General features: G+C 38.4%; 1 protein-coding gene across 1 annotated transcript; it reads right to left on the reverse strand.

Moving 5' to 3' along the window:
• Window positions 1-494: 494 nt before the first annotated feature.
• Window positions 495-27,215, reverse strand: usp12b (ubiquitin specific peptidase 12b). Its single transcript, XM_079672208.1, has 10 exons — window positions 27,032-27,215; window positions 19,987-20,067; window positions 18,491-18,574; window positions 16,808-16,937; window positions 13,446-13,702; window positions 12,529-12,605; window positions 12,331-12,414; window positions 10,693-10,890; window positions 9,125-9,203; window positions 495-5,624 (listed from the first exon to the last, which is right to left on the reverse strand). Exons 1-10 carry the CDS (start codon window positions 27,077-27,079, stop codon window positions 5,523-5,525), a joined length of 1,140 nt encoding a protein of 379 aa, XP_079528334.1. The 5' UTR covers window positions 27,080-27,215; the 3' UTR covers window positions 495-5,522.
• Between the last annotated feature and the right edge of the window lie 313 nt (window positions 27,216-27,528).

Genomic DNA, 27,528 nt, shown 5'->3' on the forward strand with positions numbered 1-27,528 from the left:
TATGTTCTGAATGCAGTGCACTGAAAAAATAATCATCTGTAATGTTTCGTTGAGAGAAAGAAGACAGAGGGTTTCTCAATGTCGACGACGCAGTGTGTCTGAAATGTGCAAAAAAAACGAAATAGTATGTGGAAAAAATTGAAAAAAACGCAGACCCCCAAATTCAATTCTGTTGTGTGCGAAAATATGAAAAATATGCCTTTTGTTGTTTTTGGGCAAAAGCGACATAGTATAGAATGTTAAAACTAAAATAGTATAGTATAAGGAGAAAAACACAGTATAGAATGTTGAAAAAGTGAAAAAAAAGACATTTCGAAAAAATTGAAAAAACATCGTATGTCGAAAATATGCAAAAAACGACCTTTTCATGTAAAAACGACAGTATTATAGTATGTCGGAAACGTTTTTTAAAAAAAGACAGTATGTTGAACATTTTCAATCCTGTCTTGTTGAAACATCAAACTCACAGAAACACAAATAAACAGACGAGATGATTCCTTCTTAAAATCCAGTACGTGTTTAATTTGAAACAGTTTGGACACCATCAGCCGTCATTCCCAAACTTCACTGCATCTACATGTATTCACAAAGAACTTCAGACAGCAGGAGGTGCAGCAGCAGCACACGCCACAAACACAAACAAAAACACAAACAAAAATCATAAACAATTGTGTTTTGTCCTTGTCTGTGAGGCTGCAGTGACTTTTGAGTTAGTTACAGAATCTTAGTGTTTATGACACTTTCAGTCACTTTCTGCCCGTCACTAATACATTCTTGGTGAGTCTGAAAAGTCAGAGCGATTTGGACAACCGAAGCCCAGAAGGGACATTTTTAGGAGGACAGAACAACTCAAACTGTTAAAGGGAAAATCCACACGATTATGTCAGGTTTCTTTTGCAATTTAATGAGATATTTTGTGAAAATTAGTCAGAAAATCTTGGTGAATCTTTCCAACAATACAATATTGGTTATAAAGTCAATTTTGAATTAAAAAGGAAGTACTGAAACAACCTTAGAGGCATGTTCATGTGTTTGAAAGTGGATTTTCCCTTTACAACGGTGACACACAGGACAGGTAAGAAAAGCTTGTAGTTTTTTTACATCTCTGAGCTATAGTTTGACCAAACAGATTACATACAAGCTAATTTACTTTGGGGATGTTTGGTTTTCGCTGCCTGACGGGCGGGACTTTTTAAACAACAGGCGAATTGATTTGTTACCAGAATCAAAGTCTTTCGAGACATGACATCCACTCTCGATCTCAGTCCGCTGATTATTTCAAGCAAACAATTATCTATATTCCAATAATAACATCTGTATTTATGTACACAACATCTCGCGTCAAAAACAAGAATAATCTTCAAACATCCAGAGCGGCCTACGCAAAAATGGTAGTAAAATTAGTGAAATATATCAAAAACAAAAGTGAAACATCTAATGTAACAGAAGATAACATTCATAATTATAATATTTATAGTATTTAAATTAAAAAAAGAGCCTTCTTTAAACATAGGAGTCGAGCCAAACCTTTAAAATGGCATTTTTAAAGTTTTGGAGGAACTGCATTTAATTAAAAATACAGAATATAAGCAGCTTCAACTGAATCTGTGGACTTTTAACACCCAATAATGCATGTTTGTGCTTGTTTATGTTAATTTATACAATTACTAAATGGTAGTCTTCATTAAAAACCTTAAAATATGAACACATTATTTGGTATTTGTGAAAGCAACTCTTATAGGAGTCCACAGTTTCTCTTGGGGTGCGTTTCACTTCGGTTAAATGGAATCCTTGCGTCGCTTCCCTGTGACTAGTCCCTCCCACCAGGGAAGCATGGAGAGACGCAAGGAAACCACGAGAAGCAGGGAAATTAGTTTTAAGAGCAATGGGACGTCGTTTCCTCCGGAGCGTCACGTGAAGCGACGTCCGTTTGGGATGACGCCGCACAGCTGATCGTCTGACAGCAGCCAGATCAGTGCATGCGCTGCATCGTCCAATCAGTGAGCGATACACAGTAAGGGGGCGGGGCGAGTGTCTGAGGATTTCACCGGAGGATGGTCTGGTAGTTCCTCGATTATCGCTCCTCGGTCCTCCGGCACAAATAAGCGCCATGGGACGCTACTCAAGATGGCGCAGACAAATCAGCTTCCGGTGATACTGAGCCCGAGGAGCGTGGAAATGAAAAATAACAGAAGTGAAACGCACCCTTGGCGTCTGGATATAAACCTGTAAATTAACATTGTAAAACTGATGGAAACAAAGTGGATCGACCCCAAAAACAGACTCAAAACCACTCTAAAGAATATTCCTTCCATGTTGAGTTTAAGAGCAGCACCGGTGGGAAATTAAAAAAGTGTTTATGATGCATCTCCTGAAGTTGTTTCCTTCCCATTTGAACAATTACATTTAAAAAATAGCACTAATTATGAGTTGAAAATGAACTGAATCAAGGCTACATTTCACCCTGTCCTTCCTAACTTTTAATCATCAACATAAAAGTCTAATATATTCTATTTTTATCCCAAATGTAAGCTGTTAAAAGTCCTTCTTGTTTCACCAGGAAAAAGAACAACTTCAGAGTTTAGAGACGAGGTGTTTTACAGGCGACGAGGCGGCACTGTTTTTATTTGACTGTACATTTAAACATTCAGATAATACTTGACGTGCTGCCCGGATATAAACACCTTTAAAAAAGCTGCAGAGAGTTTCCATTCATCTGCGGCAGAGAGGGTGCGCTTGCTTGTCAATCCGGGGCAGCCCAGACGGGTGGAGCCTAACGAGATTAAAACATAATTTGACTAAATAGAAAAACCTATATTTGGTTTGTTTGTGCGTTCAAAGAGAAACAACAGAGGTGAAAAGGAGGATGATGACTATCAGGCGGCTCAATTTATGGAGTAAACATTTCAATTAAAGCACAATTAAAAATAGATTTGAGTAATTAAATTGCACTCTTTTACCTCATCTGAACAATTAGATGATTAATAGATTAGTCAATCATCAGAACAATTGATTTTGAAGAGGAGATAATCCAGAAAATAGCAAAAATGTACTGAATGTAGCTTTTAATATAATAGCTTTCTTGCTAATATTCCGATTTCTGTCGTTGAACATTTCATATTCTCTTGTTTGTTGGAAAAAACCACTTTGAAAAGGGAATGTTTGCTTATTTTTGGGCTATTTTTCTGACATTTGTCCTTTATATTCTAGTTTTCACAAGCCAATAAAGTATATTTATAATATAGCCGCTGGGGATTCCTAATTTAACTAATCGTTGTTGATTAATTGATGAATTGTTCCCTTAAAATGTTCCAGAAAAAGGCCAAAATTCGAAGTGTAAAGATGTAAAATAAGGAAAAATAAGGAAAAATTGCAATTGTGCGCATTTTCATTCCTAAAAACGGACGTTACAACATCAAATGATGAGTCGTTGCCATCGTGAACTTCCTATTGTGCTAAATAAAAAAGATTCTGACATTTTAAACTGTCTTCAACCTGCAGTGGAAGCATTCTTCGTTAGCTGTTAGCATCACTTAGCATCACGGAGAGATTCAATAGGCGCTTTCACACCGGAGTACTTTTCCCAGTATAGTTCCGATATAGTTCCGAAAATGTACGTTCACAACAAAAAAATCCGGAACTAGAACTTAGTTCATGAGAACCTTTTCCCCCCCCCCCCGTTGTCAGTCCCTGCTAGAGAGCAGGTACTTTCATGGGAGAAAAAGGTTCCCATTTCTGATTGGCTGGGCGGATTGTAAACCACGCCCCGTAAAACTCCCAAAAGGTTTTGTGAAGCCGCCATTTTATTTGCTCGCATTAACATTATTAGCATTAGCATTAGCCCAGCGCACAAACGGAGAGAGAATAACTTACGGCAACACAAAATAAAACGTGGGGGTGGTGGAGATGAGGAGGTGTCGGCGTTCTGCCAGTCCCCAACTCCAGGGACTTCCGGCCGGGGACTTCGGGTGGCAGTATACGTCGCGAAGTTGTTTGCGGCCTGCCAGTAAACCCAAAGCAGAAGAAGAAGAAGAAGTGACGTCAGCGGCTTCATTTGCCTAATCTTCCCTCAGGGAACTTATTCCGGTGTGAACGCGATCTGCTCTTTAGTTCATGAGAACTAAAGAGTTCTGATGAACTAAGTACGGCAAAGTACTTGGTGTGAAAGCGCCTATTAACTTTCTAGAGTGAAAAACATGTTATGTAAAGTTCTGACTTCCTTCCAGCGCTGCAGAGAAACACTTCAGCTGGAGTTTGAATTAGTGTCTGATATCATGAGGTTAACTGAGTGTGTGGAGGTGTCCAGAAATAAAGCTTTAACAATGACGAACAGAAAGGACATTAAAAACATTCAGCCTGAACGTAGTGTGGTAGCTCGGATGTCAGAACAGACTCACAGGAAATTAAAAAAGTGTCTCTGAGTGTGTTGTGTGTAAAAACGGTAGAAATGTGCATTTTCTGGCGTTTAAAAAAGTCAAAAATGGTAAAGCTAATCAAATGAAACTGATAAAACAGAGTGTTGTTGCTAAATCCAGCTTGTAGTTTAACGTTGAAACACCTGACGCTCTTTGTGTAATAACTTGTTTTTTTCGCTGTGGCACCAAACATGATAACGTAATGGCACGACACGCCTTAGTTAATAACCCTACATTTAAACCAGACTCTTTCACTCATTACTTTGCCAGATAGCCTTTAAAAATGTCGACATGGTTGTTTATGTTATGGTTTTCACCAATATCTGCGAAAATATGGAACGAATCGGACGTTTTCTCTGCGATTTACAGAAATAAGGTCCTTTTTTGGATATACGTAATGAAACAGTGCATGCTTCAGCTGTACTTTTAGGATAATCTGATTCAAACTAGATTTTTTATATCATTTTTAGTTAAAAAAACTAAAATAATGAGCCCCTCGTTAAGATTCCTCACCATCTTTCTGCTGGTAAGGTCTCCCTTCCCCCCGCTTTTAACACTTTATGTTATTAACACCACTTCCTGTTATAAACACTGCAAACTAGCATCTTCAAGCTGTTCATCACCAAAGGTAGTGTCAGTGGTTTTGTTAAGACTTCAGATTTATCGGATGTTTTGGGTTTTGAACGCATGGTACCTGCGCGTTAGCATGAAGCTAATTTAGCACGGTATTTTATAAACACATTAAAGAAGACTGTGATGAAACGTACGATCCTGCGTCTCGTCAGGAACGGTTAATTGGTTTCTCTGCATCGTCTCCACAGCCCAAAAAACGGTATCCATGGCAGCCTCTTGGATCCTCGCCCCCCCCCCCCCCCCCCCCCCGATGCAAAAGCGAGTGTTTTTAGATTATTTTAAGGTGCTTTTGCATTGTGGGCGCAGAGGATTTGAACGCTTGTGATCCAGGAGGCTGGCATGCTCCCTGCAGACGTCTCACAGCTCCAGTGAAAAGCTCCCCGGATACTTATGTGGGCGGAGCCTGTGGCGGCCATAAGCCCCTCCCCTTTCTGCTGAGTGACAGTCCGTTTAGGGGGTTCACCGCCCGCTTGTTCAGTCTCTGGATTGGTAGAACAGGATGTATCCGGACTCTGAGTTCTTGGAGATGTCCGACGTCAGACCGTAGAACTCCTCGATCGCCTGCGCGTCGATTTTCTACGAGAAAAGAGGAAATAAATAATAAATAATAATAATAATAATATAGCACCTTTCATGCACAAAGCAGCCCAAGTCCTTACCTTAGGGTTAGCCCCTGTGTGATAGTGTGTTTTAAACTGAATATTTAAATATTGAATACAAATATGACATTTTGACATGACATTGCCCCTCAGTACCTGCTGTTGATAAACCTGTAAAACCTGTTCATATTTCCTTGGTTAAATTCCCGATGTGGCGTTGTCCGGCTTTTTGATCAAAGTGACTTTTAAAAAATATATATTTATCTATCTGTGCTTCGGCGGCCGCTGTTCCAACAATAAACCTAAACCTAACCCTATTCAGATTTGTATGGTAAGTGACTAGTTTAAGAGCATGTGTGTACAAAACATAGCTGTAATTTCTATGAAAAAGATGATTGAATTTCGGTAACGATGCATAGATTTAATTACAGATTGTCTACAAGAAAAAGAGGAAATAAATTGATGACATTTTATACATTTAGAAGTGATTTCAGTTGCCACGTCGACATCCTTACCTCAAGTGAATAGTTTAAGAGCATTCATGTTAAAACCATTAGTCTTAATTCTATGATAAAGATGAACATTTTCTCCAATAAATTGATGTTTTCAAAGTAAATGGATAATCGTTTTTAATCATTGTGATATCAATCATTGACCCAAATAATCAAGATTATGATTTTTGCCATAATCGAGCAGCCCCATTGTATTTGGTAGTAATGCATAGTGACAGATATTCTTCCATTAGTTGAACCTACTAGAAAAGCTAAATGTTATCAAATCCCACAACTTCAAATCTGTTTTCCTCTCACAACCTTCCTACAAAAGAGGGCATTTGAAGAGGTCTTTGTCAGCACAATATGAAATCCTTCCCTTCAGCTCACAGGTGTTGTGTTTCAGATCCTTCTGTTATCATTCTCGACCAGATCTCCATTTAAAATCAAGTATGTTTGTTTGGGAATAATTTGCCCTGCATGTCCTCTGACGCAGCTGACCAGCATGCTATCCCCCTTAAGGAGGGGCTGCCCTAGCATTTTGTTGTTGTTACCAGTTTGTGACCGGGCAACTGTCGGTCAGAGATAGTTATTATTGTGGGACACCTGGAGCATCCTTCTCAGGGTGTAGATGACCCCGAGCCATAAGCGACAACAACTGTTTAGTCTACCTATTGAACAATGTTGATTATTACACTCTGAACTAGTTAAAACCTGGAGCTACAGGAGGGGTCTTCAGAATTGGTTGTGGCATCTCTACCGTGTGGTCAACTCGTGGCCCGTGACATGTCGTGTGAATTCTCCGGCCGAAGCTCCGAATAAACCGTCAGCGTTTGCCATCAAAGCTCCAGCTCTCCTCGTGTCTCTCTGAGTCCTGACTCCTATTGCTTCAAAAGTTTCCGCCACACTGTTGACAGTTTAATATCTTGATTCGGCCCCGACAACTGTTTCTGATTCGGTGTGGCAGCTTTGTCCGAAAGACAAAGCAAAAATACTATAAATACATATATATACCTTTGGACTGGTGATTTAAGACAAGAGGCTTCAGCTTGAGGTGAGTCAGCAGATTCACTTCCAGGTGCGGAAAGGCACAGATAGAACTTGTATAAAAGTAGAACGACAGATTTAATAAAGACGGAAAGCTAGAATACAGCCAGACAGATGGAGAGTTCATCTCCAAACGCCATAAAGGAAATGATCCGGTTGTGTTCAGAAATAGTTTCTGGACCAGATGTTCCGATGGGCCTCCTTCCCATCATAGTGGAAAAATACAATGGTGACGACGGTCAGATTCAGAGTTTTAAAGAAGCTATTTGAATTGGGGAAAAGCGCATTTCATCTTAATTAATCTACAGATAAGAATAAAACAAAGACGGAGAGTTTCTGAGTTTAAATGAAGCGTTCTTTCCACAAAATCCCTAATAATCATGTAATCAGACCCACATTAAGCACTCCTTACGAGGAAAATAGCCAGAAATCAAGACCCATTAAACAAAAAGCAATCCACAGTATCTGATCAAGATAATAACTCATGTGTTTGGAGGGTTGTCTCAACATCTTTTGACTTTTATTACATTATGTGTCCCAAGTGTCCTGGGTTTTATACACAGCACTGCAGCCAGGGCCGTTTCTTCCTATAGGTGGACAATGCAGATGCATAGGGCCCCCGCGGCCACTAGGGGGCCCCCAAGCTGAAAGTTCAGGTTCAGTCTCACTATATTTGCGGAGAATTCAAATGAGCCCCGTCCTGTGTTCGGTGAAGCATTATATGCTTAAAATCAAATGTAGGATATAAACACGACTTAACTGCAATGATAGCAAAGCTGTGGCTTGTGTTTTTGGGGTAATAACGTCCAAATCATCGTTAGGCTGTCACCCAATGAGTGACGTCTGAGGAAGGTGAAAAATTGAATTTATACATTGTTGAGAAACTGCTGCATCTCTTGCATTTATTGACATAGAGGAGCCTAATTGTTTACCTTTTTAATATACTTTTTTGTAAGTTTCAATTGCTTGGTTTTCGTGAAATTAACCTGTTTTCGTCTTAAAGTGTAACAGATTGATGCATCTCCACAGATCATCTGAAAGGCTTTGGAATTGTGGTTAAAAAACTGTAAAAACTAGGGCCCCCCAAACAGCATCTTGCATAGGACCCCCAAACAGCATCTTGCATAGGGCCCCCAAACAGCATCTTGCATAGGGCCCCCAAACAGCATCTTACATAGGGCCCCCAAACAGCATCTTGCATAGGGCCCCCAAACAGCTAGAAACGGCCCTGACTGCAGCGTTTATATAACTCTGAAATCCTGCTTGTGCATTCGTCTCTTAATACAAATGATACTCCACAAAACCCCTGGAATGTTTCAGCAACCGGACGGCACGCTCCGATAGCTCAGCTGTGTGGCTTACTGCTGTCTTTAGCGAAAAGAAAAATAACAAAAAAAAGGATTCTTGGCTGGAGCTGAGGCTTTGACTGAAAAGCGGAAAAAAAGCCAACGCTACATACCGGTCAAACTCCACGTCTGAATGCCTGCACTTTTTATGTGAGTCAGGGTTTGAAATGAAATGCTGGAAAAGTTCCCTACTTGCACAGAGGCATCCTCACATGCTACCAGGATGTCAGACTGTTGTCTCTACACCATGTTTCTCCTGTCATCTTGTCGGAGGAGAGCAGATGGTTTTTAGCAGCAGAGCCTGAGAACTTTAGTGAATGAAAGACTAGAAGTTATATCTGCTATTTATAAAGTACTTCTTAGAGCCAGTATTTTTGTTTTGATAAGAAAGGCCACCTAATCGTGACGTCTGTAGTCAACCAGAGTATAAAAGACTACAATTCCCACAATTATCTCGATCCGCCAAACTGAAGGAAATCCAGACGTATTTTCAGGCAGAGTTTTTAAGGCTTCAAACTCAATGTAAAGTTATACCGATGCTTTTTTGTAAACACATGCGGTTGTGGAGAGGAAAGAGGAAGTGTTTCTCTCACCTCTACGATGTCGTCGTCGAACAGCAGCCAGAAGCCGTGGCTCTTCACGATCGTGATGTAGTGTCCGCGGTTTGGACCACTGCGGAGAGGAGGAGGAGGAGGAGGAGGAGAGAGGAACATCGTGAGAATAAACCCTGAAGTACAGCTCTGTCACTTTGTTTGAGAGTTTGGAGTCTAGAGGACTTAGTTTTTTAAATAAATGAATGAGTTAAAGCAACTATGTTTTCTTGCATTTTAGCAAAACGTTAAAAATAAATAAAAATATCAATGTTATAAGTGTAAAGCTAGATGAATGTACTTTTAGAAAAGTCAGACATCAAGTCACATGACAGTGTGACTGATGGGATCACTTCATAAATACAAATAATTAACACATTCAATTATAAGAAGGCAATCTGACATGTAACTACTTTTATAGAAATTACGGAAATGATTTAAGGGACGTGATTTTTGTTAAAATTCCCCAAGCGAATTTATTTATTCAAATGTTAATATGTCATTGTTTTTGGGGATGCTCTGATCGCCAATTTTGGGGCCGATCGCCGGAATCAGTATCGGCCGATACCGATCCGATCGAGTGGGCGGGGCCTATGGGGATGTGGAAATCTCAGCTTCCACAAAACAACAACCAACATAATTATTACATTCAAATGAAGTACATTATCTTTGGATAATAACACAGGGGAGCTCTCTCTCTCTCTCTCTCTCTCATCTCTCTCTCTCTCTCTCTCTCTCTCTCTCTCTCTCTCTCTCTCTCTCTCTCTCTCTCTCTCTCTCTCTCTCTCTCTCTCTCTCTCTCTCTCTCTCTCTCTCTCATCTCTCTCTCTCTCTCTCTCTCTCTCTCTCTCTCTCTCTCTCTCTCTCTCTCTCTCTCTCTCTCTGACACCTTCAAATACTGCCAGACCGGTGAAGCCATTTTTGCTTGTTTTTGCCGCGCCCAGAGAAAAGTGTAATGTATTTTACGTCATGTGATCGACTCTCGCGATCGGCATTTTTAGAGTGCACCGATCGATCGGCAGAGAGTGAGTATCGGCCGATGTCGATCGTGTTAAATCAACCAAATTGTCAATTAAAAAATCCAATTGAAATCTAATAAATTGAGCAAATGTACACAAGCCACTACAGGTTCAGGTTTGACGGCAGAGTATCAGATACAGTGATCAGGTTTTATGCTTTCGCACATAATGAAGTCTGTTATGCATCTAACCCTAACCCTACATGTCCAAGACCATTGAAGTCCTGATGACTCCTTTAAAAGCAAACTGAAAACCCATCTCTTCGCATCTGTCTTCCTTGTAAACTCATTTCCATCCCCTAGTTTCAACATTACCATCACTTCAGTCACATGCTTTTATCACAGGGCAATACTTATGTTGATGTATAATGTTTTTATCATTTGAATATACAGTAAAACGTGGACAATGATACTAGTGAGAATTGAAAGCCATATTAAAAAGATAGGTTTATAATTTGCTTTTAAACATTTTCAAGGCATTTCTTGTGATTTGGGGCTATAATACATTTTGATTTGATTTGATGAATAAAGTTAAAAAGAAGACGCCCATTACCTGCCGCAGTGCACCACGACGGCCACCAGGTCGTACATGCGGTCGGGGTTGGTGGCGTCCCCCGAGGTGTTGAAGAGGCGGAGCTCCAGAGGGAAGACGACCCGATAGGACAGCTTGGTGTAGCGGTGCAGCTGGTCCATGTACTTGAAGCGCTTCAGGTGGAGGGCGAGGATCATCGGGAGCTTCTTCACCCTCATCCTGACGAAGAGGCGGAGAAATGGAGAGACCATTGATGTCAAACACACTCACAAGAAGTTTGACGGAACATTTAAGTCAGTAGAAATGAACAGGAGGGTTTCACACAAAGGTTATTTGTTCCTAAGATAACTCAAAGGGATAAAAGCTTCCCATTTTGACACCATCACTGTTCAAGCTTTAACTGTGTTTGTCCGCTAAAATAAAAGAGTGGTGGTGCTAAGCTTATAGCTGTGTGACTGAGGATAAACACACTATGTAGCGACAGCGTGCTAATTGAGTTGAAAGCTCCTCATATCAAAGAGAAGATATTTTAAATCGGCGTTAGGGCTGCTCGATTATGGCAAAAATCATAATCTCGATTATTTGGGTCAATAATTGTAATTGCGATTATTAAATACGATTATTCATTGACTTTGAAAACATCCATTTATTGGAGAAAAGAAATGTGAACAGTATGTTTTTAACGATTGATTACCCTGAACTTTAAGTATAATTCAACTGAAAAAAAAAAAGTTACAAAAAAAAAAAAAAAGGTTATAATTAAAAAAACATTGTTTTATTTCGATTATGTTGTTTTCGTAATCGTTGCAAGCCATAATCGTAATCGCGATTAAAATACGATTAATTGAGCAGCCCTAGACAGTGTGCTAATTGAGTTGAAAGCTCCTCATATCAAAGAGAAGATATTTTAAATCGGCGTTAGGGCTGCTCGATTATGGCAAAAATCATAATCTCGATTATTTGGGTCAATAATTGTAATTGCGATTATTCATTGACCTTGAAAACATCCATTTATTGGAGAGAAAAAAATGTGAACAGTATGTTTTTAACAGTTGATTACCCTGAACTTTAAGTATAATTCAACTGAAAAACCCCCAAAAATGTGTTTATAAAAAAAAAAAAAAAAAAAAGTTATAATAAAAACATTATCGTTTTATTTCGATTATGTTGTTTTCGTAATCGTTGCAAGCCATAATCGTAATCGCGATTAAAATACGATTAATTGAGCAGCCCTAGACAGCGTGCTAATTGAGTTGAAAGCTCCTCATATCAAAGAGAAGATATTTTAAATCGGTGCAAAACCTGTTAACACTTGTTTGGTTAAAGCAAGAACAACCCAGTCAAAAAGTTGGTGTGTGCCCCCCCCCCCCTTTTGATCAGCGTCGCAAACCAAACACCCACAAAACAAAAAGACATGATTGCATTTCTAAAAGGACAGGACTACATTTATAATACTGCAATTACTGTATTAGTTGATAATGAAAAGTTAACATTATGTAATCAAACAAGCGACTGGATTAATGTTTTTTTAATAGGATGTTTTTAGGTATCCTTGTAGACTCCCTGATCAATTTGAGCAACTTGAACCAATTATGAATTTAGACGGGACATTGTTACAGTATATCAATATAAAAACGTTGTAATAATAAAGAAACCCACCTCTTCTGGGCTTCCTGTTTGCTGCGACACTGTTCACAGTAGTATTTGTATTCACTGCATAATGTCTCTGTGTTGCTGAAGCCTCTGTTAGGAAAACAAAAAACACACATTTACCACCAGGGTGTAAAAAGTCAAAGTTATTATACTTTCCATCTCAGGTGAGGATAAAAGGAAAGGGTTAACAGGAGCAGTGTGTACCTGAGACAGTGTGTGATGGAGGTGTTCTGCTCCACGTCTACAGACAGATCCAGAAAGTCTTCGTCTTTACTGCTCACCTGAAGCGTGGGAAGATACCCAATTTAAAAAGGTTTCTCGTATTCAGAAGCACAAAAAGAACGTTTTAATGTAATCTTGAGGTCTTACGAAAGTGTTCCCCATCTTTGTTTTAATGTCATAATGTCAGTATATCTTGAGTCTGGGTTCAGAAGTTAATTAATGATACCATGTGTCACCTGAAGCGTGGGAAGACACCCAATTATTTCTCGTAATCAAAAGCACAAAAAGACAACTCCAGCCAGGTAAACATGTAAAATAAGTATTCTTAAAGTCTTATAAAAGTGTTTCCGGTCTTTGCTATAATGTCAAAATGTCAGTAAATCTTGAGTCTGGGTGAAGCTGTTGATTAATGAAACCATGTGTAATGTGTAGTTATGGAATATGGACAATTAGAACTACATCGAAGACGTTTTAAACTCTTTTAATACCAGTTTTAGCCGAGTTTAAAACCAACATGCTCTTGTTTTTGTGCACTAGTCGATCCTTAAATTAAATCGAGAGTTAATATCGGGTCTAACGCACTTTAAAAAAGTATTGATTATAGTCTTCAGCCTTTCTTATGTCATGTAAAATGTCTGTCTTCTTGTTTCTTTTCTTTAATATTTGTGTTTTTTTTAAGTTGCTGCAAGGAAAAAGTAAGATTTGATCCGACAGAATTAAATGACAAATAAATGTGCACCAACTTCTATAAATACGCAATAAAAATCACGATAAAAGTCACTTTTTAGGTCCTATAGGGTGTGTTCCTCATAGTCGATTAGAATTCAAAACCTCAAGGTAACATTATTAAAACCCCAAATAGTTTGAAAATCACACATTTTTCCCAGCGTGTCACTCACAGCTTCACAGTTGAGGCAGCGCGTCTCATTGGTCAGCGTTCCCTGGAAGATCTCGTGAACCCAGGTCTGTTGTGTTTCCTTGACTCCTTCCCCCTCTCCTCCTCCTCCTCCCTCACTTCCTCCTCCTCCATTCTGCACCAGTTTTCCATTCTGCTGCCTCTCCTGGCTCTTTTCCTCCTGCAGCAGGTCGGCGATGGTGTTGAGGAGGTAGTTGAGGAACTCGTGGGCGTCCTGCTGCATGTAGTTATCAAACAGCTCTGAGGAGGTAGAGATACAGACAAAAGGTAAGAGAAATTAAAAAAAAAATTGTCAATTTATTGAACCGGTCAGAAACAAAACATAGATGAGAGTAGCACCTACGTCACTTCCGGGTAAAAATGACGGCTCCGCCCACTTTTGGGGGAAAGCAACGCTGTCATTTGAATGGCGGTCAATACAAATAATAATGCCAATCCGATCAGACATTTTTGAAAACCGTGAATTTTTGGATCTTCAAAGAGCCCGATTGTGACGACCAAATTAAAATTTGAAATTGACGCTCGGGCTCGATATATGGTTAAATTAAAATCAGTAGGCGAGGCCGTAAATAATTGTTGAATCATGCCAACAAGCTGTTGTGTCGTTTATTGCTCCTCAAACATCAAAACAAATCCAGAGTTCAGTATTTCTGTACTTCCTCTAAGAAAAAAGGATAGTTAAAGAAGAGCTCTGTGGCTTCAGGCTTCATCGCCGTTCAAATGACAGCGTTGGTTTCCCCCAAAAGTGGGCGCGGCCGTAAAGTGACGTAGATGTTACTCTCATCTATGGACATCGATCGCCTACTGCTATCGATTTCCAATGATTTAATGTAATTGTTTGCCTGTCTGGCCATCGTAATCGGGCTCTTTGAAGATCCAAAAATCCAAGGTTTTCTTTCATTTCTCATCGGATAGGCAAAAACTTCAGAATTTGCATTGACCGCCGTTCAAATGACAGTTTTGTTTTTCCCCCAAAAGTGGGCGGAGCCATACTTTTTGCCATGTGTTACTCTCATGTATATTGAGCACAGGTCTCACGCCCCTTGTTTTTTTCTTAGGTTTAAAAAGTTATTATCTATGTTTTTATTTATTTAACAGAGACAAAGATGCACTATTCAGACACATTTAAGTACAATGTGACATTATGTACAATCCTGATATGCTCTCAGTTATAAATTGAGCAGATTTTGGTTTTTGAGGCTTTATTTTGTCAAAATGCTTACGTGAGAGCCCTTGTGTTTTTTTAATCAGAACCAGAATTGGTTTTATTATCAAGTAGGTTAACACTGTGTGGCAACCATTTCACTTTTAACAACAATCTCATAAATAACAATTACAAACAGCTTGGTTCAAACATAGTGACTGAACATCTGTGTATCAAGTGTATCAGCAGGGTCACCACTTCATTTTCCGTAAGATTGGACCTGAGGAGTGAAAAAAAGTGGGCGGAGCCGTAATTCTTGCCCGGAAGAGACGCATGTGTTACTCTCATGCATACAACAATAATTAGGGCTGCCCCGAGTAGTCGATTAATCACTAGTCGACTAATTAAGTCTTAATCGAGCAATTTTTCAATAGTTGAAAAAAAACAATTATTTAAAAATTCAATTCAATATTTCAAAGGTTCATTATTACAGATTTATTTTATATTTTATGTGAAGCACAACGTACCATGCTGTTATAATAACGCTCTTTATCAACCTTTGAAACTGAAAGCATTTTGGGAGAAAAAAATTAAAGAAAAGAAAAGATATATATTTATAATCATAATGTATCATAAACGTGCGACGATTAATCGACTAATCGCCGACTAGAAAAATCTTTACAATAACAACTTACAATAATCATAATATATATATATGTTTTATAATAATTATTATTATTATGATAATTATATCAAAGAGAAGCACAAAAAAAAGAAACTTTCAAGGTAAAAAAAAAATAAAATTCTCAAATTGTCTGGATGTTTCTCAATGTCGAGGACGCTTCCTTGGTAGGACATGTCTTCGGAGTCAGGTCCTTCAGAAGCGAGGCAAGAATCCTTCCTAGCCTCGGAAAACGAAGAATGGTGGAACAGGCTAACAGGTGTGCGTCATAAGCGAGGCCCCGCCTTAAATGGAGCGCAATTTCCACCAAAGATTTTGGCAATTGGTCCGTGCGCAAAGCATTGTGGGGATTTTAAGACCGCGGAGGATACACATGTGCAGCCTCGAAATTTCCCGCAACGAAGTACGCCGGCCTCGGTAGAATTCCAAGGAGCCTGGACATTGGAACAGTCCTTCGGCGGGACTCGATGACGTAGCATCTTTGAAATAGTGGCTCTGGAGCATCCTTACTCGACATTGAGAAACACCCTCTGTCATATTCAACAGGGGGAAGAAGAAGAAGCTCCCCCTCTAGAGAACATTTGTCTTAAAAATAAAAGATTAGGTCATCGTCATCAGCGTCATGTTCGTCAGGTTGTACAAAACAACCAAAAGGAAATAACTTTTACAAATCGAGAGAAGCAGAGAGTGAAGAAAGAGAAGACAGAAAATAATCAACATGTGTTGGCCGGAGAAATCGCTCCAATTAAGATCTGTTTTTATCTTCCCTCCGCCGGATTTGGCGACAGCTTTATTTCCTCAGCTGTGAGATTAACATGTCAGCTCAGATATGCCCTCCCTCTCTTCCTCTACTTCTTCTTCCCCTACGCTTTCCGGCTCATCCCTTTCTCCCTCACTCATTTCAGAGTTGAGAGCCTAAACCCCCGGTGGTGGATTGATGTTGAACACTCGGTGAGGAAATGGGGTTTGAGTTCCTGAAAGAAGCGACAGCTGCACATCCTGGCATCGCTGTGAAACCGAAACCTTCCCCAAATTGCTTATTATTAGTCATTTAAAAAAAGCTGGAAGATATTTTTTGACTTTACTTGCAGTGCAATATCATACTGTAAAGATATCCAGAATTAATATGGTATTAATATTAACTATGCAGGGTTATATTGTAATTTACCTGTGATATATACAGCATGAGAGTTTACTTTTATACTAATGTTTTTATTTAATTAACATTTTTATTGGACCTGTTGTGTTAATAGAAATATTTTTATTTTATCTAATACTTTTACCGCACATTTTTACTATTGTTTTAATAATAGTATTCTATTTTATATTTTTTTTGACATTTTTATTCAACTTTGATTATTTAATTTAAATACCTATTTTATTTTAGCTTTTATTATTTTTCTATTTATTGCACAATTACTTTAGTCATATCCTTTTTTTTATTTATTCCTGACTTTATCTCATTCTTAACTCGAGCAGCTCTCACAAAACCCAATTTAATTATAATTCTGATATTTACCATTTTCTTTTCTCAGTCTGGAGATGAATTTCTTGGGAGGGATGACCCCGACTTTCTTCTTCTGCGTGGCGATGCTGTTGAAGAGGTCGGAGAGGCAGGTGAGGAGAGACTCCTTACGACGAGGCTGCACCTGGAGGAACAACAACTTTATTTATAATGCTTCCATATAAGTAGAAGTACAGATACTGGTGTTCAAAGATACTCTGGTGAAAGTAGAAGTACTGACTGAACTTCTTTACTCAAGTCAAAGTAAAGAGGCTTTGAAATGTACTTCAGTAAAAAGTACCCATAACTAGCAGCTGTTTTAAAGAGTACCTGACCTCCCTTTATATTAATAGAACAATAATGTCATTGTTAGCTAATGAATGTTTCCATGGTGACCAACGGCAAAATGACAACGTTTTCATTGTTCCCTCTTCTTTAGAGAAGACCAGGAAATGATGGATACACGGATCGTGTTCAAATCAATAGGCACGCAATGACTCTAAATAATAATGATCACGCCACCAAACACACATTCAAACTAAAGGAACCAGCCTGTTTGGAAAATGAGAGAAGTAGAAAGTACAGGTATCTGAGTTCAACATAAAAGGAGTAGAAAGTACAGGTATTTGGGTTCAAAATGTGAGAAGTAGAAAGTACAGGTATTTGGGTTCAACATGTGAGAAGTAGAAAGTACAGGTATTTGGGTTCAACATGTGAGAAGTAGAAAGTACAGGTATTTGGGTTCGACATGTAAGAAGTAGAAAGTACAGGTATTTGTGTTCAACATGTAAGAAGTAGAAAGTACAGGTATTTGGGTTCAACATGTGAGAAGTAGAAAGTACAGGTATTTGTGTTCGACATGTAAGAAGTAGAAAGTACAGGTATTTGTGTTCAACATGTAAGAAGTAGAAAGTACAGGTATTTGTGTTCAACATGTGAGAAGTAGAAAGTACAGGTATTTGTGTTCGACATGTAAGAAGTAGAAAGTACAGGTATTTATGTTCAACATGTAAGAAGTAGAAAGTACAGGTATTTGTGTTCAACATGTGAGAAGTAGAAAGTACAGGTATTTGTGTTCAACATGTAAGAAGTAGAAAGTACAGGTATTTGTGTTCAACATGTAAGAAGTAGAAAGTACAGGTATTTGTGTTCAACATGTAAGAAGTAGAAAGTAAAAAGTCGTCAGAAAAATAAGTAGTGGAGTAAAGTACTGATACCAGAAACATGTACTTAAGTACATTAACAAACCTCTTGTTCTATATCATTGAAGAAGGATTGCATTCTTTAAGTGTGTGGACCCAGCACACTAACAACAATATTACATATTAAGAATATCAGCAAAATAATAACTCATATTCTGGATTTTTTAACACTTTTTTGTTTACTAGATAATTCCATATGTGTTCTTTTATAGTTTCAATGTCTTCAGGGTTAATCTACAATGTAGAAGAAATTAAAATAAACTTCGAACGAGAAGGTGTGTCCAAACTTTTGACAGGTAGTGTATATACATAATTTTAAATATAGTTACATGTATGTGAGCCGGTAAAAAGCTAAATTGTGATACAGCTATGGTATCAGAATCAGAATAACTGTATTAGTCCCACAGAGGGGACATTTGTTACAGCAGAAAAGAGACAAAGACAGCTTAGTGTTACCTAAGAAGCATGCATAAAAAAGATATATCTCATCCCTCACCTTGTACGCCAACACCTTCTCTCTGAACGGCCGACAGAAATACAGCGCCTGCAGCACTGAGTTACAGTAGCAGGTGTTTCCAAACTGGAGAAAGAAACACAGGATTCAGGATTTAAAGAAGTACATGTTCCATTAATATGTGTTTCTACTGCGGTATTACAGTTTACATCAGGGGTGTCCCAACTTTTTCCCCCGAGGGCCACATACAGAAAAATATTCGAAGGGCCGGGCCCCTCACTAAAGTCAAAGTCAGCCTTATTGTCCACATGTCTACGTGTGTTATACATACAGACATCTTGAAAGACCGTTTCTCGCAGTCCCACGGTGTGACATATATACATAAAACAAGATACCTAGATAAACGGGGTATAAGACTAAGTAATAAGTACTAAAAAAACACAATCAACAGAACATGGATTGACATTAATGCAAGTATTCTATAGTGCAAATGAGAAAATGATGTTTAAAGTACAGTTTGAGTGCAGTAGCAGCGGAGATGGGTAAAAAAGTGACTGGTGCTGGATGAGGGAAGGTTGTGTGTAGGGATGCTCGATTATGGCAAAAATCATAATCTCGATTATTTGGGTCAGTAATTGTAATTGCGATTATTAAATGCGATTATTCATCGACTTTGAAAACATCCATTTATTGGAGAAAAAAAATGTGAACAGTATGTTTTTAACAGTTGATTAGCCTGAACTTTAAGTATAATTCAACTGAAAAAAAAAAAAAAAATTATTAAAAAAAGAAAAAAAAAAGTAATAATTAAAAAATATTATTTTTATTTCGATTACGTTGTTTTCGTCATCGTTGCAAGCCATAATCGTAATCGCGATTAAAATACGATTAATTGAGCAGCCCTAGTTGTGTGTGTGCGTGTGTGTGTGTGTGTGTGTGTGTGTGTGTGTGTGTGTGTGTGTGTGTGTGTGTGTGTGTGTGTGTGTGTGTGTGTGTGTGTGTGTGTGTGTGTGTGTGTGTGTGTGTGTGTGTGGGAGGGGGTTGGGGTTAAAGTCCAGGTCAGGGGAGAGATATCAGCATCCTGACCGCCTGGTGGAAGAAGCTGTTCAGTTAGAAGTTAGCAAAACCAATCAAATGTAGGTGAATGATGCTGCAGCCTACATCACAGCTCTCCAGAGGGTTTCATTTATTTGGATGGCAGCTCATTCCTTAAAATAAAAGCCTCAGTTTGATTATAAGAAGAGGAAATGTGAAGGGTCTATTTCAAGGTTGTTATGTAAATAAGTCATTGGGCTTTTTTCTTATCAACTTAGATTTTGTTGGAACATGTTTTCAACTTGAATTGACTGACAGTGGGCTTATGAACACACGAACACTACTGTGTAACATATGTTTACAGATGTGTTTAATACAAGGCAAGCTCAAGTTTCATTTTGTGGGCCGTGTTCCATTCTACTTTTTGAATCAGCCGATTCAAAATGGCCGTAGCTTGGACACCCCTGGTTAACGTCATCCACGAGCCGTTGATTGACACTTACGTTGACCAATCCAAAGTAGTGTTCATTAACGGGAAACTGTTCCGGTCCGATCTCCTTTTCCAAGGCAGAGGCATTGGCGCCCTGAAAAGAAGAAGAACAACTATCATATCGTTTTCAAAGCAAAATGACTCAGCACAGCAACACTTATTTGATATAAAACGATCCGTCTGAATCGCTCCTTTGTCCCGATGTTTCCTCCTCATTGTTTCCTGTTTTCCTGCTCCATGTTCTCTCTGCTCTGTTGGACTAACCGTGTGTGTGTTGCAGCTGAGCTTCCTGATAATGTCCTCCATTTGGAGATTTACAGGCATCTTTGTGATAAAAACGTTAGATATTTTATCATCAAAGTTTTACCAGATTTAGTCGAGAAATCTTCAACCAAGTCTCTCTCTTTTTTTTTAAGCAATATTCACCTTGATTAACAGTGACTGGTGGATGATGTCTCTTTTTTCCATAACATAAGAGATGAACAACTCTCTTTACACATACACATCCTTATACCTACATAAATAACATACTATATGCCAGATATATCCCAGGACATGTGACAGAGTTTGTCATTAAAAGGCCACTTCCTGTTTTCTTATAACACCCAACAATGCAGGAAAAGAAATACCGCACAGCTCAGCTATGAAAATAAGTTTAAAAACAACAACAACAACAACAACAACGTGTAGGGACATTGTTTGATACGAGTGCAAAGAAATGAATATTCCATCCCTCACATACTTACGCATATATAATAACCTTGCTTTATATTTTGTTATTGTTAATTTGTAAATTCAATACAACAACAACATGTATATTTTCTAATTTCTTATTTATTTCTGGTCTTTTATTTGTATTGTACAATGCCATGTCTTTTTATGTTGTTGCAACACAATCATCAGGCGCTTTCACACCAAGTACTTTGCCGTACTTAGTTATCAGAACTCTTTAGTTCCCGGAACTAAAAGCAGATCGCGTTCACACCGGAATAAGTTCCCTGAGGGAGGATTAGGCAAATGAAGCCGCTGACGTCACTTCTTCTTCTTCTTCTTCTGCTTTGAGTTTACTGGCAGGCTGCAAACAACTTCACAGCGTATACTGCCACCCGGAGTCCCTGGAGTTGGGGACTGGCTTCAGTAGAAGCTGCTGGGACTCTAATGCTAATAATGCTAATGCGAGCAAATAAAATGGCGGCTTCACAAAACCTTTTGGGAATTTTACGGGGCGTGGTTTACAATCCGCCCAGCCAATCAGAAATGGGAACCTTTTTCTCCCATGAAAGTACCTGCTCTCTAGCAGGGACTGAAAAGGGGGGGAAAAGGTTCTCATTTTTTGGGTGAACGCACATTTTCGGAACTAAATCGGAACTATACTGGGAAAAGTACTCCGGTGTGAAAGCGCCTATTTCCTCTTGTTTTTAAGAATGTGACTCTTAGTGGCACTTTGTGATTTTGACGCTATTTAACTGAAACAATGCCGTTTCGTCAACTTAAAGGATTTTTGCTTGTTTCTTGTACACCACACTAGGGATGCATATTGTTGACTTTTTTACGATACCGATACCACTGAACGATACCGATACTCAACCGATACATATCGTGATACTTTGAAAATGTATCATCCCACAATTACTCCCATGAAACGCTTTACGATATAGTTAACATGTCAAATGAATATTAAATTCAATTGTGGGACTTCTTGGACCTTTTAGTACTGAACAAACAATGAAAAATACATTAAAAATATGAAGAAAAACGATTATGGAATATCTTTTATAATACCCGCCATCAGGTGTGCCGCGTGAATAGCACATCTTGTCAATGCAAACAGACCGTTATAGCACCGTTATAATTCATGTTAAACCTGAGATTCGACTAGAGAAAAAATAAATAATAGAATAAAAAGGTCATGAGATCTCGGCATTGCACAAACAAACAAATCTCATCTTTAAAATCAACATTTGCCTTCACTGATGAGAGAAAACAAATCCCATCACAGTTCATTTGTGGGACTTTTACCTTTTCTAGTATTGAACAAACAATGAAAAATACATAAAATATGAAGAAAAACGATTATGCAATCTAATTTATAACACCCGCCATCACGGGCCACGGACTCACTTTTAAAATTAAATTAATTATTATTTTTTTTAATCTTTTTGTTTTTAAAGTATCGAAACCGGAACTGATTTTGGTACGGTATACCGTAGCCACCAGTAACCGGTATTTCGGTAATACCGGATACCGGAATGCATCCCTATACCACACTTATAAATACACTTTAATACATGAAACACTTAGAATATGAAGCACTGTGTGGAATTTGTTTTCTTTCATGGCAGTTTCTGTTTTTAAGACTGTTACGGGGAGACAATGCCGTTTTGAACAATTTACAGATTTGTGCTTAATTCTCTCAAAAAGTTACTGAAAGATAGACTTTTATGAATAAAAGCTTAAAACTAGAAAATGTAGTATCTTATCTTATGGTACCTATATGTGTGAATAAGTGTGTGTTATCAGGTCTTTTAGTCATCATAAAGCATTGAGCTTCTGGGTGTCCTTCAGTCTAAGCTTCTAGAAATCAAATCCTGTATTAAGGCAGGACTGAAAGGAGGAAGGTGATGATGAAGATGAAGATGATTCAGCTTTTCCTCCAGACGTGAATGACTACACACTCAGATGTTACTCATCATCACACTGCAGTCCATGTAAAGTCAATAAGACGAGAGCAAATGAGGCTCGGCTCGGGATTATTTCTCTAACAACACGACGTCCACTCCAAACACCACATCGTTGTAAACAAATACCAAGGCAAGCTTTCGAATGTCGGAAACAGAGAGGGAAGCAAATCATCTGTCTGGGAAAAGAGATTGGTTGAACGTGTAAACACAAAAGTGATTTTTCAGGTTTGTAGTGACAGCTTTGAAAAGACTGAACTGATGGAAATGAAAGTGCCAGCTGTGCAGCTTTAGAGGAAGTAGACTTCAGACAGAAAGGCTGTATCGTTATATTTATTGATAATGACTATCAATCTAGAGCAAGTCATGATGAGAAGGACTTGATTGGTGCACATCTCAACATCTCTGCTTCCAAATGACCTTTTCTTTCTGATTTGAAGAATGAACATCCTCGTCTCTTTAAGAAAATAAGCCGTACGACAATTTAACATCTGTATGAAATGAGAAAATGATGAATACTCAAAGCTTGTGGTGAGACTGTTGTTTTTAATATCAATAACTAACAGAGAACTACCTTTAGTGCTCGTAACATTTTTAAATTGAAGTTTAACAATGATATGAGAACGGCGAAATTCCTTACGACTTCCTACAAATCCTTTATTACTTAAATCAGACTTTTTGTAGTTTAAAATGTGGCCTATAAACAGTAAGTTAGCCTAATTTGAACATAAAGAAAATTGGATAAATGTACCTTTCATTTGGATTAAGATGTCCCGATCCGATCACGTGATCGGGGATCAGAGCCGATCACGTGATTTTCAAAAGATCGGAAGAAAAAAAATCGGGGATCGGGATTTTTTTTTCTTTTTTCGTATTCAATGTTACAAAACAAAAAGGACCATGTTCAAGTCTTAAAGTCATCCTGAGGCCTTAGTTTTGGTTTCAAATTACAGAACATCATGTGTGTGTTGCTTCTTTGGGGCTTGTTTCCATAGACCTGGTTACTTATTTCTCTCAAATATGGCAACAGAGTGGGCAGGGTGCAGTGTCTAATAGTAGCAGTAAGCTAACGAGTACTGATAAGCTTTATTTTGTTTTGATCCAATGCTGCACAACTGAACTGATCCAATGCTGCTGTGAAAGAAAGAAGCTATATCCATGTTGGATAGAATATCCAATTTAAATTAAAAAATAACCTTAAGGGACAACTTGAATGCTTTTTTTCTTTTTTCTTTTTTAATGCATTGCATAAAGATCGGATCGGGAAAAATCGGTATCGGCAAATTGTCAAAATCAAATGATCGGAATCGGATCGGGAGCAAAAAAAGGTGATCGGGACATCCCTAATTTGGAATATCCTGCTAACAACCACCTGACAGTTTTTGACACCCAAGGCTACAAACCCATATAAGTTGATATAAAAAAAGTATTCAGGATCAATACTTAATAGAAGCTCAATTAAAGTGTTTTTGCATCATCATCTGTGATACTGGCTACCTTGATATAACTATAGCTTATGCTGTCTTTGATGCAGAATTGCTGTAAACTGATAAGACTACACTTTCACAAGACAGTCAAACGTGGAATAAACATTGCGTGTCTCTATTTTTCTTGTCCGAAAACATCAACTATATTCCCCTGAATGCTGCTACATTATCAAAGCTGTCCAGTTGTAGTTAGTGCCGCCCTAACAAGGACTTTCAGAGCTTCAACAGTGGAATTGATTTTGTGAAATACTTTCCGGGCAGTATCTGGTCGACTGCCAGAAACAGAGTGAACAAAGCCACCAGGCACAGCTAATATTTAGCTTTGTTACTGTTTGTCTAGTAGCTGCTGGTAATCTGCCACAATGATGCTGGCCCTTTGCTCTAAAGGGCCTGGTGTGTGCTCTTTAAACACATGCATGTAGGAACCACACTGGCTAAGTAAAGGCTTTCTGTTTCCAGCATATATATAAGTAGCAGACTGCGAAATTAAACCTGAACTTTTGAAAGAACATCCATAACATTCATCTGTTTGCAAGTCATATATATCAATATTCCAATGACTGTATAGTGTATATAGACTATTCTGCACTGTTTGTATTGTATTCTATTTACCTGTACTATTTAATCTGTTTTGTTGTGTTGTGTTGCACTGTTGGAGGAGCCTGTGACCTAAGATTTTCATTGTCATAACTACAGTGTAGCTATGCACACATGACAACTTAAAAGACTGCAGTATTGTGTAAACTGTGAAAGGTGCAGCGGCAGGAAACAGGATAAATTACAGTCAGAAGTTAATCTCAGGGATTTAAGCTCGTCTGCCTGCCTGTGTGCCTGTGTGTGTGTGTGTGTGTGTGTGTGTGTGTGTGTGTGTGTGTGTGTGTGTGTGTGTGTGTGTGTGTGTGTGTGTGTGTGTGTGTGTGTGTGTGTGTGTGTGTGTGTGTGTGTGTGTGTGTGTGTGTGTGTGTGTGTGTGTGTGTGTGTGTGTGTGTGTGTGTGTGTGTGTGTGTGTGTGTGTGTGTGTGTGACTTAACTACGCTTCAAAATAAACAAACACTGAGCGGTCACATTAAGAGCTAATGAAGCCGTGTTTTGACCTGTTTCCCCTTGACCCTGTATGCCTAACAGGTTGCCCTTTGACCTGGAAAATCTGTGCTAAAGCTGAATGTTGACAAGCTTCTATCAGCTGATGGTGTCTTTGAGCAAAGCTGACCCTCACCTCCTAGTTTCTGTTCAGGGATCAATACTTTTAAGCAACATTAAAGCCTTTTAAAATGCCATTTAGAGGCAGAAGATGGCTAAAGAGCACCTTCTTTCAAAGCGTGTGCAGAGCTTAATACACAGGTTAACTAAAGGAACTAATATCTTAGGTTTCAATTAACCATCTTGTATTTACTGTACATTTATATTAACACCATATAGGCTTTTATACATTTTAAAGGGTTTGTTGTTATTAGAGAAGCAAAACTACAACAACAGCCATTATTTACAGAGGCAACATCAGGGTGTAACCCATGACAGGAAATGCTGGGTTTCTCCATCAGTTACAGATAATTGACAGATAATGTCCGCTGAGGAAGTACTCAGATGTTATACTTAAGTCAAATATCATCATCATCATTAACATATACTTAAAGTACCAAAAGTAAAAATACTCATTGTGAAGATTGTCTAATATATATGATATGTTCTTATTATAGTAATAGATGCATTAAAGTGTTGTCAAAGCTGCAGATAGTTTTAATGAATTTTTATACTGCAGGGTAGCTTGTGAATTTACACCAGAACTAAAGTCTGATTTAAGAGTTGATTATATTTCACATCATTCATCCAAATCTGGAAAGTAACTAAAGGTATTAAACACATGTAGTAAAAAAAGTACACTTTTTACCTCTGAATTGTAGTGGAGTAGAAGTACAGAGTAGCATAACATGTAAATACTCAAGTACTTAAATGTACTCATTTACTTTACACCTGATTTGAAAAATGCAGATGAAAACCTATTAATTCCTCTTGTATGTGCAAAAAGGTATATACACGTAGCTTTTACAATAAAGGGAATACAAGTTAGGATTAGCATACAACAGTGGCAAACAACTTTGTCTTTTCAGCTAGCATGCTAAGCTAGCTAGTTTCGCCCTTCTTGCATAAACAAACTACAAGCTGGCTAATAATAAACAGTCAAACAAGCTGTGTTTTCGCTCTGTTTTCAAAGTAAACCAGTGGAGTAAGGAGCTGACTGTTAACAGGCTACAACTTTCTGGAAAACCCTGAATGTTATTATTATCATGTTAGCAGAGACGCTAGCCTTAGCTCAGCCATGGTTGTATAAAGAGAGAGAGGCGGATTCACCATTCATTCCTATGAGAGTTGCTCAGTGGCGGTTGAAGCTTAGAATAAAACAGTAGATTCAGAAAGTACCCGGATGTAGGCTCACAGAGCATGCGCAGTAGAGTTTTCCTTTAAGCCCCACCTTCTATCCTCCTGCTCTCGGCTCAGTCAAACGAATGGATGTAAAATGTGTACACCTTTATACATTTTCTTAAACCTAAATATGTTCATACAGCCCTTGATATCATCATTATTAAATCAAAAATTACTCTGAATTCGGCTTTTTAGCACCTTTTGCAACTGTTAAACCCCAATGATGCAAATTATATCTGTAAAATCTCAACAAAATAAAAATACACTGATTTACAGACGTCTCTTTCCCCAATGTAAGTCAATGGGAAAAAGTGTTTTAGGGCCAGAATGACGTCACGGGTGTGGTAGTGACACCTTTTCGCCACCACGGCCATTCATAAAAAAATCTGCTTCAACGGCCGGCCACTTCCTGGAGGTTTGGGGCTAACAGGCGAACAAACACTAACATTAAGGCCGAAAATCAGCTCCTTACCATCGTACAAATCGAGGCGATCTTTCGGACTGTCATCAGTATTTCCATCCGTAAGCCGCCATGCTGGACCGAACCCCGATGTTGAAATTAAGAGAGCCGTGAAGGCTGCAGAGTTTCGGGAGAACCGTTTGCTTTCTGCCCGGTCTGTTACCATTACAGAGTAGTAACCACCACTTCCAGTTTTGGGATTTCAAAATAAGACACCAACTGGAGAAAAAAAAGAATGTGAATTTTTGTTTTGCTATTAATAATCGTATTCATTTATATATAAACGCTCATGTTAATTGTGTTACTGATATACTTAACAACAATAACATAAGTTAAGAAGGCGTTAAATGAATAAGACCAATACAGGCAGGATGAATTTTGAAGAAAACTGATGTGGGGACTGCTAAGTATAGGCTAAATATCTTGTACAAATTTGGCTATTTGGGTCTATAGATTTCCAACTATAATTGTAACAAAAGAAAGGTGAACAATATCAAAGTAAGGAAGAG

This window comes from Notothenia rossii (assembly GCF_949606895.1).
Source record: "Notothenia rossii genome assembly, chromosome: 3".
Taxonomy (NCBI): domain Eukaryota; kingdom Metazoa; phylum Chordata; class Actinopteri; order Perciformes; family Nototheniidae; genus Notothenia; species Notothenia rossii.